This window comes from Squalius cephalus, assembly GCF_949319135.1.
Source record: "Squalius cephalus genome assembly, chromosome: 18".
In the NCBI taxonomy this organism is placed as follows: Eukaryota; Metazoa; Chordata; class Actinopteri; order Cypriniformes; family Leuciscidae; genus Squalius; species Squalius cephalus.
Window position 1 is genome coordinate 31,778,211 of NC_137139.1, and position 17,967 is coordinate 31,796,177.

The 17,967-nt window shown below is 39.0% G+C and overlaps 1 protein-coding gene across 1 annotated transcript in view; it reads right to left on the reverse strand.

Moving 5' to 3' along the window:
- ctnnbl1 (catenin, beta like 1) overlaps positions 1 to 17,967 on the reverse strand; it is a 61,858-nt gene that overhangs the window by 4,558 nt on the left and 39,333 nt on the right. The window contains exons 13-15 of the mRNA XM_079850031.1: positions 17,048 to 17,128; positions 6,377 to 6,514; positions 6,215 to 6,287 (exon numbers count right to left, since the gene is read on the reverse strand). Coding sequence (XP_079706157.1) covers positions 6,215 to 6,287; positions 6,377 to 6,514; positions 17,048 to 17,128 — 292 coding nt within the window. The remainder of the gene's footprint in view (positions 1 to 6,214; positions 6,288 to 6,376; positions 6,515 to 17,047; positions 17,129 to 17,967) is intronic.

Below are 17,967 nucleotides of genomic sequence, written 5' to 3' on the forward strand. Positions count from 1 at the left end.
AGAACGATAAATAGATAGATAGATAGATAGATAGATAGATAGATAGATAGATAGAACGATAAATAGAACGATAGATAGATAGATAGATAGATAGATAGATAGATAGATAGATAGAACGATAAATAGATAACAGATAGATAGATGGATAGATAGATAGATAGAATGATAAATAGATAACAGATAGACAGACAGATAGATAGATAGATAGATAGATAGATAGATAGATAGATAGATAGATAGATAGATAGATAGATAGATAGAACGATAAATAGATAACAGATAGATAGATGGATAGATAGATAGATAGATCGATAGATAGATAGATAGATAGATAGATAGATAGATAGATAGATAGATAGATAGATAGATAGATAGATAGATAGATAGAGAGAGAGAACGATCTATGGATGGTTGGATGACAGATAGAACGACAGATTTGCACTATTTTCCCATGGTGCAGAAAATGAAATGGAACATTTCCATCAGTCAAACCAGTAAACAAACGGCAATAACAGTTAAACCGCAGAGCAAACGCAACCTGTCTGATTCCTCGTGTAACATTTGTTTTCATTTTCCCTGTGATTGCCTTTAATACGGTGTAAGCACATTTGCAGAACTGAGAGACCTGCGGGCGCGATGCCCAGGACACGGGCACGGCTCTGACACGGGCACAGCTGCTACAGAGGGCAGGTGAAATCTTCAATTTCTCAGCAGAGATCGCCCACACCAGCTGCTGGGACACGCTCACACACACTCACACACACACACACACTCCTCCAGCAGCTGAGACTGTTCCAGACCTGCGGCTCGGATTAAACCCGTTACGAGTCTGAAGGACACCACAAACCGTGACAAATGCCAACAAAGGCTTCCAGTGGGTTTGAGATTTCAATCAGGTATACTGGGAAAAAAATCTAAAGCATCAAACGGTTCAAATTTCCAGCAGTGAAGATGGAAAACTAAGGGCTTTCGAAGAGTTTCATAGATTGATTGTCCAAATCAGACAAATACATTTGACCACTCTGAAAATATGTTTGACTGTAAAATCTAAATCAATTGTAAAAAATAAATAAAAAAATACCGTTCTAAATCAAACTTTAAAGGGGTGGTTGAATATGTTTTCACTTTTCTAACTTTAGTTTTTTTTAATAGATTTTATAGTTTATAGATTATCAAGACAGAATATGCTAATCAATGACTAGAAGATAACTACACATCAGCTTCATAAATTCATCAACTAACCGTTCAGAAATGTCCTGTTGCTTCTACATGTTGTCATTTCTTCTTGAGTCTCTCCATCTTTCTGACTCCGGTTTGAACATAAAAGGCTAAAAGTTTTTTGAAATTTTCAGTGTCTGTCTGTGTGAGGTAAAAGGACACAAACTCTTGAAGCTCCGCCCCCTGTGCCGGGAGCAGCGGCTCATTTGCATTTAAAGGAACAGACACAAAACAGTGAGTTTTTGCTCACCCTCAAAAAGTGACAATTTTAACATGCTATAAAAATATCTGTGGGGTATTTTGAGCTAAAACTTCACATACACACACAATATTTTACATGTTGTGAAAAGTGCATTATACCACCCCTTTAAAGTGACATTTGTAAAAAATAAAAATAAAACAATTATATCATCATCCTAATCAGACATACACCAAAAAAAACAACTGAATATGACCACTACATATATCCACCAAAATATTACGCATTTCCAATTTCAATACATTTGGCTTAAAATACGTTGCTTGTAAAACACAGCAGTTTGGAGAATCTGCAGTGAATGGACAGTTAAATGGGGATGGAGATTTAGTTAAACGACTCGCATGTACCACTTCTAGCAGAGACACCATTAGCTCACATTAATAGCAGCTTTCTAAAGAGCAACGCTTGTGCCTTTGAACAGGGAGGGTGCGTTCTTGACCATTACCGCCAGCAGTTTTCATCTCCGTCACCAGCTAAAGCAGAGTTCAGGTGGGAACACGCTCTCTCTGATGAATCATTAATGTTCACGCCGAGAAGGAAGTGCACAATTTAACAAGAGCACAAAGAAAGGTCTTGTGCTTTCCAATAAGCAGTAGATAAAGAAACCCTTCTTAAACAAAAGTCATATGTATGTGTTTTGTTTCTAACAATTTAATACATGAAAAATACATGGCAATTGTGTTTTAGACTGATGAGTGAATCTTTGAACCACAGCTTTAAATCAATTAATTGACACGCTCTAACTTAACACTCGAGAAAAGGATCGGGAGAGTAATGGCCAAATAAAAATGCATTGTTTCGAAATTTTAGACCCAAAATATTGACTGAAATATTGATTGATTTTTTGCTCTATTTTACAAACAGAAAAAGTTCCAAACAAAGATCCGTTTCTGACTCAGTAGTTTTTTCTTTACTGAATGATTCAGCGTTTTTGAACGAATCGGGTGAGTCGATGATTCAATGACTCATTCATAAAGACAGGCACTTGCTTCATTCTTGAATGAATCATTTGAATGAATGACTCAATGATTCAATGATTCAATAAGCTACTGTCAGTTTCATTTATACGTATGTAAAACTATCATTTCAATTAGCATAGGAACATTTTCTTAAAATGTAAATAAAAAAAAAATCTAATTAGCGGGAAAATATCTCAAATATGCATGTGTGTGTGTGTGTGTGTGTTTCTAACACATTAAATACATAGAAATGACATGGCAAGTGTATTTTATAGGATCAGGAAAGGATCAGGAAACTTAATGGCGAAATAAAAAATGCATTGCTGCTTTTTATCTCACTAATCCTCATCATTCGGATAGAACACAACATCACAAAATTACCTCCAGACACAATGTTCGCTAAACTTTAATGAAAACAAAATCAAAGAAGAGTTGGGTTCTTTCCGAGAGAAATACTGGATGAAGTATGAAAGAGTAGTGGTTAAAAAAGAGGGAGGGAGAGAGGGAGGGAGAGAGAGAGAAAGCTGTCAAGACTTAATCAAGGTGCTGTGGGCTGAAGAGTGGGCGAAGCCGAACAAGTAATATCGCTCGAGAGAGAGAGAGAGAGAATGGATGGAAGTGCGAGTGAAATACGCCGCTAGCGAGGAGCACTGCAGCGCACAGCAAACCTTTTGCTTTAACAACAGGGAATGTGCTGATCGCCTGCGGAAGTGTGTTCTTCACCGGCTTCACACAATCCACCTGATACTGTTACGCTTCTACAGAGACCGGACTAGTGAACCGAATCTGAAAACACTGAGTGCTAAAGGTTTGCGAGGCCTAATGTAATGACCAAAGTGATAAATCGGTCATTTCATTAATATCTTATGTGATGTTCTACTTGTATCTAGTTTGTATTTAGTATGTATATATATATATATATACAGTCCCCTCCAAAAGTATTGGAACAGTGAGGCCAATTCCTTTCTTTTTCCTGTAGACTGAAAATATATGGGTTTGACATCAAAAGATGAATATGAGACAAGAGATCAACATTTCAGCTTTTATTTCCAGGTATTTACATCTGGATCTGATACACAACTTAGAAGATATACACTTTTTGTTTGAACCCACCCATTGCTCATGTGACCAAAAGTATTGGAACATGTGACTGGCAGGTGTGTTTTGTTGCCCTGGTGTGTCCTATTACATTGATTATTCAAACAATAAATAGCACTGAATGTCTGCGCTCAGTTTCAGATTTTGGTTTTACCTGTGCAGACTGAATTTATAATTAGACGTGTAACCATCATGAAAACCAGAGAGCTGTCTATGGGTGAAAAACAAGCAATTGTGAAGCTGAGAGAAGATGGAAAATCAATCAGAGCCATCGCACAAACATTGGCCATAGCCAGTACAACCATTTGGAATGTCCTGAGAAAGAAAGAAACCACAGGTGTACTAAGTAACAGACCTCGAATGGGTAGACCAAGGAAAACATCAGCAGTTGACGACAGAAACATTGTGAGAGCTGTAAAGAAAGACCCCAAAACAACTGTTAGTGACATCAGCAACAACCTTCAGAGGGCAGGAGTGAAGGTATCACAATCTACTGTTCGCAGAAGACTTCATGAACAAAAGTACAGAGGCTACACCAGAAGATGCAAACCTCTCATTAGCAAGAAGAATAAGAAGGCCAGGCTGGAATTTGCCAAACAGTACAGAGACAAGCCTCAAACATTCTGGGGCAAAGTTTTATGGACTGATGAGACAAAGATTAACCTTTACCAAAGTGATGGAAAGGCTAAAGTTTGGAGAAAAAAAGGATCTGCTCATGACCCTAAACACACAAGCTCATCTGTGAAACACGGAGGAGGTAATGTCATGGCTTGGGCTTGCATGGCTTCTTCTGGGACGGGCTCATTAATCTTCATTGATGATGTAACACATGATGGCAGCAGCAAAATGAACTCAGAAGTGTACAGAAACATTTTGTCTGCCAATTTACAGAAAGATGCAACCAAACTGATTGGGAGATCCTTCATCATGCAGCAAGACAACGACCCAAAACACAGTGCCAAAACAACAAAGGAGTTCATCAGGGGCAAGAAGTGGAAGGTTTTAGACTGGCCAAGTCAATCTCCAGACTTAAACCCTATAGAGCATGCATTTTACCTGCTTAAAAAGAGACTGAAGGGAGCAGCCCCCCAAAACAAACAACAACTGAAAGAGGCTGCGGTGAAAGCCTGGAAAAGCATTACAAAAGAAGAATGCAAAAGTTTGGTTATGTCAATGGGTCACAGGCTTGATGCAGTTATTGCAAGCAAAGGATTTGCAACTAAATATTAAGTCTTATTCACTTTAATCTATTTTAAGTTAATCTGTTCCAATACTTTTGGTCACATGAGCAATGGGTGGGTTCAAACAAAAAGTGTATATCTTCTAAGTTGTGTATCAGATCCAGATGTAAATACCTGGAAATAAAAGCTGAAATGTTGATCTCTTGTCTCATATTCATCTTTTGATGTCAAACCCATATAATTTCAGTCTACAGGAAAAAGAAAGGAATTGGCCTCACTGTTCCAATACTTTTGGAGGGGACTGTATATATATACACACACACACACACATATATACATACATACATATGAAGAGTTCAGATGCAAAATGCAAAAGTGCCATCTGAAATTTTCTTCTAGAATGATCATTTTTATGAAGCTCATATATTTAAGTTCAGTAATTTCACTTAAATGGCAATGAAAATTACCTATTCATTGCCATTTAAGTGAAATTACTGAACTTAAATAACCGAGCTTGATAAAAATGATCATTCTAGAAGAAAATTTCAGATGACACTTGGAGGCTTTTGCATCTGAACTCTTCATATATATATACACACACACACACACACACATATATGTACATATATATATATATATATATATATATATATATATTTTTTTTTTTTTTTTTTTTTTTTTTTTTTGTAGAATTATGTTATTGGAATACATTGTTGATTCTGATTTGTTACACTTTAGTGCATTGTTATATAATATCTTTTTTTTTTTTGGAACATATGTTGGGTTTAATTATGTTTTGGTGAGCTATGTCTTCTCTATTTTTCTAACAATGTCTTCTCTATTGTGACCATTCTACAGAAGTCAACATTTGAAGTGGATCAGAACCTTTCATCAAAGTTATACATTCATTTTGAACAATACCCGTTCTTGTCTCAGGACAACTTTGATGAACTTTTTTGATCCACTTGAAATATTGACTACTGTATATTACATAACCAGGTGATTGTCACATGACTAACTAACTGTTGTTTAAAAGGACTCGGAGTGTGTTTGCTACCGACACCCTGATGAAGGCTCGTTAGCCACAGTCTGCGGTGTAGCTTCAGCGTTTATTTATAGTGTAGGGGCGGAGCTTCAGATTCTAGAGAGCATTTGATTGGACAGAAAATCTGATGAGAGGCTGAGGTGGAGAGTGATCAAAATCATTGATCCATATTGGAATAAGTGAGAGACTGTACGTTTTGAACGTTTATATCTTCTAAATGTGAATTGTGTCATTGTTTTGGAGCACGTTAAACATATTTTGATTTCATGGGGACTTTAAAAAAGATAGCTTACATAAAATGGGATTGTGTGGATCTCAGAAATAAGCACATTTATGTTCAAATCATAGTCATGGTCATTAAAATATCCTTTTATTTTATTTATGCAAAATATAATTTCTCTTTAGATGTTGATATATGCATTTGAAAAGCTCACAATATAATGTATAATCTTACCTCTCATTATATGACGAACTATTTTGACGGATCCTCCCCTGAGATTGAGGATCTGATGGACTCTCTGCTGTAACTGGAAGAGAAGACACACAGAATTAAACACGTTCAGCTTTAGTTACACCTGAAACGAAGCCTGTGTGACGAGGGTTGTGTGTGACGCACCTGAGGAACGCCAGCACTGCACATCTCCACCATGATATAACAGATGAGCTGAAGAACGAAGAGTCCAGCGTCGAGCCTGCGCAGGTAAAACTCGTCGTCCATCACGTCATCGATGATCTCGCCACGCCGCACCATATCCTGAGCAGCACAAACAGAGGTTACGGCTGCACAATATAGGAAAATTAATTGATATTGTGTTATTTCTTAGTGCAATTATCAAATCATGCAGGGTGTGATTTAATTAAATAATATATGCGCTACCCGTTTCAGTGTGAAGCGGATTCAGACTGCATGCATGTAAATGAACACAGTGCTTTCTGAAACTGGCAGCGCATATTTTTATTGGCAGCAACCCGTCAAAATAAAAGCTTGATGGTTTAACATAAAATAATATATTAAGAAAAAAAGAAAAAAATAATAATTTTAAAAAAGAATAAATATTAGTAGTATTTTTATTACTCGATTTTTTATATTACAGAACAATAGTATTATTACAATATATTTCTTTGGTTTAATTTTTTTAATAATAATAATAATAATAATAAATCACAGCAGCGCATATTTTTATTTGCTTGCAACCCGTCAAAATAAATGTTTGATGGCTTATCGGTAGAAAATGAAGAAACAGTATTATTAGAATATATCTTGAAGGGGGTTTATATTTTTTATTTAACATGATTCACAATAAAATATTGTTGTTATTTTATAGTCAATGAAAAGGTGAAAAAACTGGGAATGCGGCCTATGAAAACTCAAGTGGAATGTTGTCGTTTTCTTAAATCCGTTCAACTTTATGGTTTCTGAAAGAGGTTTGATTTGCTTCGTGGAAAAAGCAAACCCAAGCATGAACACTCGCATTTTTCAAGTTTTTCCCAAGATTTGGCACAAAAAACAAACAAAACAAAAACATACTCAGAATAAAATATTTACACTTTTTTATTTTTTTTATTATTATTTATTATGCAGATGCTCTTCCCCCAAAAATAACTCTTAGAATGATTAATTGTTTCCAAATTTAGCTATTCTATTCATCCGTTGAAAATTCCTGTATCTTTTCATATCCTAATATATATTGCAGAAAAACAAAATATCGCAATATCTGTTTTCTCCAATATCGTGCAGCCCTGATAGAGGAAAATGATGACCAGTAGACTCATAATAAATAAATGCATATTGATTTGCAATAAAATCACATGCAGTGATGTATATTGCCATGCAGCTCTATGCATGTTCTCCTCCTGTTAGAAAAGGTTTTGGATAATGATGTTGGAGCTGATCTCAGATCAGTTTAAAAGGCTGATTTCTGCTTTTCAGCACCTGCAGCTGAATCTAAAGGGACAAAGACATTTGGCATTTGTTGAATGGCGTAATTGCGGCGATTGACACTGGCCTCTCTCCAGGGGATTCAAATCTTTTCCAGCATAAAACAATGGCAAGCACATGAACAGAGAGGCTTGTGAACACCGGGAACGCTGCAGAAACAGCAGGCTGGCGAGAACTGAAGTGCACAGTGGTCACGGGTTGCTGAAAACAGGCTCAGATCGTTGAGAGAGGCTTTCTGAGAAAACTAGATCGGCCAACACCATTCAGATGTTCTGCAAGAAATATAGATGCTTTCAGTGCAATTCTAAGAACAGGACGTGATTTCATTTTATCCATTAAAAAATAGGATTTTTGAGCCGGACATGAGGATGAAAGTCAAGTTGCTCTTTTAGAGCAGCTCAGTGGAGGGGTTTCCTTTTCAAACCGATCATTATTTGTGATTTTTCTTCATATAGTGACTTCAATGGGGTCCAAAGGGTTGAAGGTCCAAATGTCAGTTTCAGTGCAGCTTCAAAGTCTTGACACGATCCCAGCCGAGGAATAAGAGTCTTATCTAGACAAACCATCTTTCATTTTACATTAAAAAAAAACATTTGTATACTTTTTAACCACAAATGCTCGTCTTGCACTAGCTGTGATGCGCCACACATTACGTAATCACATTGAAAGGTCAAGCGTGACGTAGGCGTAAGTACCGACTTAGTGTTTACAAAGTGAACGTGCAAAGACTAAGTCAAACGCCATTTAGAAATAAAATAAATAAATAAAAGGTCAAAAAACGATGTCGGATAATTTTGAACTTGGAGGAAAAAATGAGACTGAGTTTTTCTCCCTTCCCTACATTTTTTTAACCAGAACACGCATGACATTTCAGTGTGATTACGTAATGAGCAGAGCTAGTGCAAGACGAGCATTTGTGGTTAAAAAGTATATAAATGTTTTTTTTTTTTAGAAAATGATCGACGGTTTGTCTAGATAAGACTCTTATTCCTCGGCTGGGATCCTGTACTGAAACTGCTGCACTGAAACTCACATTTGGACCCCATTGAAGTCACTATATAGAGAAAAATCCTGGAATGTTTTCCTCAAAAAACAATTTCTTTTCAACTGAAGAAAGAAACGCATGAACATCTTGGATGACGTGGGGGTGAGTAAATTATCAGAACATTGGTCAAGTTAATAACATTGTAATGAAAGAAGGCAAACATTCATTTTATTTAAAATAATGTGCACTAATGAATTGAGCAAAATATGACCAGGAACATGTTGATTTTAGTTCATACTTTCAGGCTGACTGAAAGTGTGCAAAAAAAAAAAAAAATGTTCATCATCACTTGGATGTCAGAACAGTTTGATCTTTCGCATTCGTTACTCGAGTCTCGTTACAGAGGTGAAGCCTTCGGCAAGTCAATTACATCAGTGCAAATAACAAGCGGCGTCACCTCCGGGAAACGGAGTGATTTTTAGTCACTTCATGTTGGAGAACTGCGGGCTGGCACAGGTGTTAATATGACAGGCAGAACAAAGGAGCGCCGGGACCTGTGATTGAGTCTCACGGGACACGCCGACACCAAATTAATCCCAGCACACCCTGCCAAACGCTTCCTCCGAGGATCCTTTCGAGATTTCCCAAAGAGTGCTGCGGTAAAACGAGATCGCAGGCCGAACGCGGAGGGGATTTTATGGGGGTCTGTGTTTAGGAAATGCAATTCGGAGAGAATTTGTAGCTGTCATTAGGCAGTAAAAGGAGGCGAGACGGGTTGGCTGACAGCACTCCGAGGCGTCCTTAAACAAGGGCTCTGCTATGGGTGATATAGTTTTATAGCACTCGGAGAAAGCTGGGAGCGCGGATCCATCTGGAGGGAGTGCTGGTGCATTCAGTCGACGGGAGCGAAACAAGAGCAGACATTTCCACACTCGTATTCCTGTCACTGCCTCTGAGACACGATTTATCGGCCTGAAGAACACGCAGAGGAGGAGAGGCAGATAAGGTGGATGGAAAAACGTGCACTCACACACACTCAAACTCACACAAAGACAAGACGGTTTTAAATTGACACACCTGTGCAAAGACCTGAAACTAAAGCTAAGCGAAATATGATTGCGCCACAACATACACACACGCACTCTCTCTCACACACACACACGCACACACACACCACACTCAAACGCACTCACGTTTACTTAAATGGGGACTCTCCATAGGCATAATGTTTTTATACTGTACAAACTGTATATTCTGTCCCCTCACACTAACCGACCCCTAAACCTACCCAACACACGCACACTAACCCGACCCCTAAACCTACCCAACACACACACACTAACCGACCCCTAAACCTACCCAACACACACACACACACACACTAACCCGACCCCTAAACCTACCCATCACACACACACACACACACTAACCCGACCCCTAAACCTACCCATCACACACACAAACACACACAAACCCGACCCCTAAACCTACCCATCACACACACACACTAACCCAACGCCTAAACCTAAACATAACACTAAACTTTCTGCATTTTTATATATACTTTTTTTTTTTTTAATTACTTTGTGTTTATACTAGATTTACAAATTAGTACGTCCCTAAAGGGACCGATGATGATGATCTTGTCTTTGTTAAAAATAGCACTGAAAGTACACTTGCATTACTGTATATTTTCCTAGATTTTTAATGCATTTTGAGACTTAATCTGCTCTGAAACAACGACTAGTTGGTTAAAATGATAATTTCTCTTAGTTTGGGGGGGGGGGTGTTATACTTTTAAGATATATGTATTTTTTTAATTCAAGATATCTCTCAAGCATGTTTAGAAAGCCAAACCTGAAGCAACCCTGAAAACAGAACGCCTGTCTTAAACACACATTAGGATGGATGAGACACGAGCCGCAGGAGTCCTGATCAGCGCCCAGCTCACATCCTCCACACACACACGGCAATATCCTCCAGCACACACACAACACATACACATGCACGCACGAACACACACACACGCACAAACCGTATAATCATGCACACACACACACACAGTATAATCACACAAACACACGCACGCACACACACACACAGACACAATAATCACACACACACACACACACACACACACACACACACACACACACACACACACACACACACACACACAGTATAATCTCACAAACGCACGCGTACACACACAATGTAATCACCAGATGCACACACAGCAGAGCCTAACCTACTAACACAACACACATGCCAGTTACACAATGTGGATTAATCACCCCAACCTGCCAATTATCATCAATTAACATCTGCCTTTAATCATCTCCACTTTAATTAACACTGGCTGAAAAAGCCTTCACACACACACCTGTGACCACATGCCAATTAAATGCCAACTTAAAAAAAAGAATGTTGATAATTAATTCTAAATTACTAATATAATTACATTTTCTTCTTAATAATAATAATGATAATACTGTTTTATTCATTTATTAATAATAATATGTTATTTTAAAATTATATGCAATAATATCATATTTGGAATAATGCAAATGTTTGCAATGCAACGAACATCACAAACTAATTGTTACATCGTAACTTAAAAAAAAAAAAAAAAGAATACAACCACTCAAAATCTAAGAGATAAAGCATGGTTTGTTTCAGCGTTTTGCATAAACTTTGGCTTAACCATAAGCATAAGCACGATGAGCACCAGCCTAACGTGCAGTTGTTCCTCTGTGTCTCGCTGAAGGTGTGCTGTGGCAGCATGACATGAGCCGCAGATCCTCGAGTCCTGTAGGTTGCGAGGTGGAGCCCCAGTGGATCGAACTTGTTAGTTTCACAGATGCTCAATTTGACTGAGATCTGGGAATTTGGACACCTTGAACTCTCCATCATGTTCCTCCATCATTCCTGAACTTCCACCAGGAAACACCACTGTCATGAAGGGCTGTCCCTGACACAATGGCTGCGTTTACACTTGGCATTAACATGCGACCTGTATCCGGATGTTGTCCACATACACATTGAAAAGACCAGTGTAAACGCGCTTCTGATGGGAATGTTATCCGATCAGTGTGTCCGGGTTCGGAGGTAGTCGAGGACGCATTGTGATCGGATCTCAGTGTAATATACAGTGAGGAAAATAAGTACTTGAACACCCTGCTATTTTGCAAGTTCTCCCACTTAGAAATCATGGAGGGGTCTGAAATTGTCATCGTAGGTGCATGTCCACTGTGAGAGACATAATCTAAAAAAAAAAAATCCAGAAATCACAATGTATGATTTTTTAACTATTTATTTGTATGATACAGCGGCAAATAAGTATTTGAACACCTGAGAAAATCAATGTTAATATTTGGTACAGTAGCCTTTGTTTGCAATTACAGAGGTCAAACGTTTCCTGTAGTTTTTCACCAGGTTTGCACACACTGCAGGAGGGATTTTGGCCCACTCTTCCACACAGATCTTCTCTAGATCAGTCAGGTTTCTGGGCTGTCGCTGAGAAACACGGAGTTTGAGCTCCCTCCAAAGATTCTCTATTGGGTTTAGGTCTGGAGATTGGCTAGGCCACGCCAGAACCTTGATATGCTTCTTACAGAGCCACTCCTTGGTTATCCTGGCTGTGTGCTTCGGGTCATTGTCATGTTGGAAGACCCAGCCTCGACCCATCTTCAATGCTCTAACTGAGGGAAGGAGGTTGTTCCCCAAAATCTCACAATACATGGCCCCGGTCATCCTCTCCTTAATACAGTGCAGTCGCCCTGTCCCATGTGCAGAAAAACACCCCCAAAGCATGATGCTACCACCCCCATGCTTCACAGTAGGGATGGTGTTCTTGGGATGGTACTCATCATTCTTCTTCCTCCAAACACGTTTAGTGGAATTATGACCAAAAAGTTCTATTTTGGTCTCATCTGACCACATGACTTTCTCCCATGACTCCTCTGGATCATCCAAATGGTCATTGGCAAACTTAAGATGGGCCTTGACATGTGCTGGTTTAAGCAGGGGAACCTTCCGTGCCATGCATGATTTCAAACCATGACGTCTTAGTGTATTACCAACAGTGACCTTGGAAACGGTGGTCCCAGCTCTTTTCAGGTCATTGACCAGCTCCTCCCGTGTAGTTCTGGGCTGATTTCTCACCTTTCTTAGGATCATTGAGACCCCACGAGGTGAGATCTTGCATGGAGCCCCAGTCCGAGGGAGACTGACAGTCATGTTTAGCTTCTTCCATTTTCTAATGATTGCTCCAACAGTGGACCTTTTTTCACCAAGCTGCTTGGCAATTTCCCCGTAGCCCTTTCCAGCCTTGTGGAGGTGTACAATTTTGTCTCTAGTGTCTTTGGACAGCTCTTTGGTCTTGGCCATGTTAGTAGTTGGATTCTTACTGATTGTATGGGGTGGACAGGTGTCTTTATGCAGCTAACGACCTCAAACAGGTGCATCTAATTTAGGATAATAAATGGAGTGGAGGTGGACATTTTAAAGGCAGACTAACAGGTCTTTGAGGGTCAGAATTCTAGCTGATAGACAGGTGTTCAAATACTTATTTGCAGCTGTATCATACAAATAAATAGTTAAAAAATCATATATTGTGATTTCTGGATTTTTTATTTAGATTATGTCTCTCACAGTGGACATGCACCTACGATGACAATTTCAGACCCCTCCATGATTTCTAAGTGGGAGAACTTGCAAAATAGCAGGGTGTTCAAATACTTATTTTCCTCACTGCAAATGCAATCCAGCATCGTGTCTGCCAGTCACGAGTCGAACGGGTTTATTTGTGGCAATAGCCAACAATACATTGTATGGGTCAAAATGATCGATTATGCCAAAAATCATTAGGATATTAAGTAAAGATTAGGAGATGCACCGATTACAATTTTCTAGGCCGATTCCGATTTCCGATTTTTCATTGAGTTTGACCTGCCGATACCGATTTTAGCCGATTCCGATTAAAAAAAATTCTAACCACTTTACAGCACACACAAATATTTATTTTCGATCTTTTCTTTAACCCTTTCACGCGTAAGTTTAAAATATTCTAACTGACACCCCCACCCCCAGAGTGAGTTTTTTCATTCGAGGCGAACGTTCCCTTTAATGTTTCCATAGCCACGCGTCACGCGATACACCGCAGCCACAATAATACTGTATGACAGATGTGTCGCTTTTATTCCGGTTTTCCTTTTTTATTCAAAATATTCACAAACTTGCTTATCATGTCATCAATCAGCCTATCTGATATCCCGATTCTCAAATACGTGTAAGTGAGTGTGTTTGGTCGTTTAAAAACCTTTATAAATAATCTTGATCTATAACATGAGATGGGCGCCGCAATGTTGTCCTGTCAGTCGGATTTACAGCACGTGAATTCATCAATTTCTCCCGAAATAAATGCAAGAAAGTGGCCGGTGAACTGAGAAGAATAGAGTAAACTTTATAGTTAAGTTACTTTCACTATGTTTGTCTGCTATGAATAACACATGTCGGCAAATTATATTTGAATAGATTGTTATTGCTGCTTCCACAGACATCAGTGTGTATTTTACAAACTCCAAATGTATTGTTTTACTCGTGCTTATGTGTATTTAAATATCTGAAACCTAAAATAAACATTATGAGGTTGAAAACACTGCTTAGTTGTGATATATGACAGCGCTGAACGCGTCCGACTCTGGCTCAGCGCCAACCAACGCGCGAAAGCACAGTTTGAATCTGGCAGTTATGCGACGTCACTGAACATCCTAAATGTGGCACTGTAACATTACTCAGGGCAGGAGCACATAAATAAAAATACCATATATGAGACCGTACCGCTCAAAAGGTTAATCATGCGGCGCCCGAGTGCATTTGACCGGCATAAAATCGGCATATGTCAGACTGACCGGCCGGTCATGGCCGATCACGTGAAAATCGGCCAATTCCGGTCACCAGCCGATCAATCGGTGCATCTCTAGTAAAGATCAATTTCCATGAAGATATTTTGTAAATTTCCTACTGTAAATATATAAAAAATGTATTTTTGTGAGTGAATACAGCACAATCACAAACATAAATGAACAACTTTAAAGGAGATTTTCTCAATGTTTTGATTTTTTTGCACCCTCAGATTCCAGATTTTCAATAGTTGTATCTCGACCAATAGTTGCTAGTGCTGCACGATTAATCGTATCGCAATCGCGATGTCAAACCTACGCGATTATATGACACAAAATGATGCGATTTTATATTAAATAAACAAATTAGCGTTGTTAACGCAATTAACGCAGCATCTGTTAATTTTTGGCATCCTTTGGCTAGTGTTACATGATCCCGCTCTTATTCATGCAAATGCTTTTAAACCATTCATGCGCGATAAGACAAAAAAGAACGCGCTGTCAGTGAATGTCCTCCTGACACACACACACACACACACACACGAACCACAGACAGATGCGCGCCAGTATCACGTTCTCTTTCGCTGTAGAACGAACAACACACATGTATGCCAAAAAGAGCGCGCTGCCTGTGAATGTCCTGTGACACACAGAAAGACTCGCGCTAATATCGTGCGTGCGCACAAAACAGCATGCCAGAATACAGTTCTCTTTCGAGCTTGAACGAACAACAACACACACAATTATGCCAAAATGTCTTTTTGTCGAGTATCTTCATAACATAAGAGTAGTCTTATGATGAACGTGAAGAGTTGTGACTTGTGAGAGAATGAGGCGCGTGTGAGATCCGCGTCTTTGACAGCAGCGGCTGGTCTTAAAGGGACAGTACACAGTAGCCACTAATTATATCTGTCGCTAAAGTTAATCAAAGAACAAAGGGAACAGATTAAAACACTCACTGCTCTTGACTAAATAACTTTTTTCTTTAGGCAGATTATCACTAATCTGTGTGTGCATTTATTTTCCTTGAGAACCAAGCAAGTTGACTCATGAAACCATTTGTTTATTATATCGCATATCACAATCGCAATATTGACCTCTATTATCGCAATATGACATTTTCCCCAAATCGTGCAGCCCTAGTTGTATCCTAACAAACCATACATCAAAGGAAAGCTTATGTATTCAGCTTTCAGATGTATAAATCTCAATTTCAAAAAATGACCCATGTGACTGGTTTTGTGGTCCAGGGTCATCATATTCACTCTGATTGGTCTCCAGCTCCAAGCACAGCAGTTGCGACACATTCCCTCCATCATTACAATTGTGTGTATCTTGTGCCACAGTAAACCTTCTGTTGCCTCAGACCAGATGGGATTGCTTTCGTTGCCCTTGTACATCGATGAGCCTTGGACGGTTTGTGTTTGGCCCTCTTCAGAAAGTACTGGTAAATTCTCACCACTGACACACAAGCCTCGCAGTTTCAGAGAATCTCTGACCAGTCGCCTTGCCATAAAAATGTGGCCCTTTACAAAGTCGCTCAGATCTTAATTCCTGTCCATTCCTCCTGCATTCAACATGTTGATTACGAGAACTGATTGTTTGCTCACCATCTAACCAGACTTCAAAGTCCCCCTGTGGTGAAAATCAAGATTCAAGATATTTTAAGGCATGAAGAATATTTTTCTCAAGGAAAAAACTTTTTAATATGTCATTTTGGTGATCAAAAATGAGTTTTAAGGGATACAATTATTGACTACAGGGGGACTTTAATATGTGGCCTTGTTTATGATCAACGATATTCGCTTCACCTGTGACAGCTCAATATTTTGGCTCATCAGTCTATGTATATTGATGTATTGCAGTAATCATATTTATGCATACATGACTACTGCATATTAATGAATAAAAAAAATATTTATTATTATTATTATTATTATTATTATAAAGAAGAAATAATAGAAATATCACAAGGTAACATTATAGTTATCCAGGATCCACGAAATGATGCCGGTTCTCGCATTTCCATTGACTTGAGGGCCGAATTATGACTGTTACTGCATTATCTGCCCACAAACAAACATGCAGCATCATGGTCTTAAGTTCTGAGAACATATCTGAAGTATTTGGATCAGTGTCTTAACGCCCACACAAGCTGTTTCTGATGTAGCATTTTAAATGGAGCAAGACCAACCCAATGACGAGGCTTTTGTTTGGGTGTTTGTTGAGTTACGACTTCACAGACTCTAGGGCTGATGGGAATGTGTGCTCAATCACTGCTCGGTGTAAAAGTTTAACAGCGTTCGGTTTTAAAGGCGAGCGGACCAACAGAGAAGCGTGTCGACCTGCACTCGTTTGATTCTGGTAGGTCTGCTCTTATCTTCACACACAGATCTGCCCTCGCAGAGGAGATACTGCCAATCAAGCGTGAATGTGTGTGTGTGTGTGTGTGAATCTTACGTGCTTCTCTCCTTCGATCCTCTTGTCTGCGAGCTGAACGGCTTCCAGGTACTTAAAATGCAGCTCCATGAGTCTGTCAACCTGCAGAAAGAGAGCGAGGGTGAGCATACGTTACAAATGCACCGAAACGCCACACAAACACACCATCAACGGCAAGAGGAGATGTGCTTCGGGACCCAAATTCACGTTATGTAAATGATATTAATATTTAACTGCGGCGAAATCCCACACAAGACGAATGGTGCTGTGTTGTTTAAAAACAAAAAGAGACATTCGTCATCCTCTTTCTAGCGATTACTGTGACAATCTGAAGACAGAAAACAGAGCTGAGGCATGATGCCCATATGGCCGAAATCTTTTAGCTCGTGAAACTACCAATAATGCACTGCTCCTGTCAGAGAGATGAAACAGGGCCCAGCAGGACTGTGAGGGTTATTTTAAGTGTAGTGACTGCTGAGCGATAACAGCACACGTGTTCGTCCAGGTGATGTATGGAGACCCCCGGCAGAGACTAAAAGAGACGTATAAAACAAGATGAAGCGAACCGCATGAACACAGCGGAGAGAGTCCGGACAACACACACATTAAACATTACACTGAGGCACGGCGGACCGAAACAACGAGAAAGCAAGAGAGAAAGCGAACATAGCAACTGAAAAGAGCTAAACTGATGGAAATAAAAGACCAACGAATGGGAAAAACAAACAAAAAGAATAAACGAAAAAAGGTTTAGAAAAACAAAAATGAAATAAATGATAGACTGACATAATTAATAAGCAAAACAAGGTCAACGAAAGCCAAAATGAAAGAAAAAAACCTGCGAACAAAACAGCATGATAACAAAACAAAAGGAAACAAAGAACTTAAAAATGCTGAAAAAAATGAACGATAAAAAGAAGAGAAAGTATGAGCAAAACCAA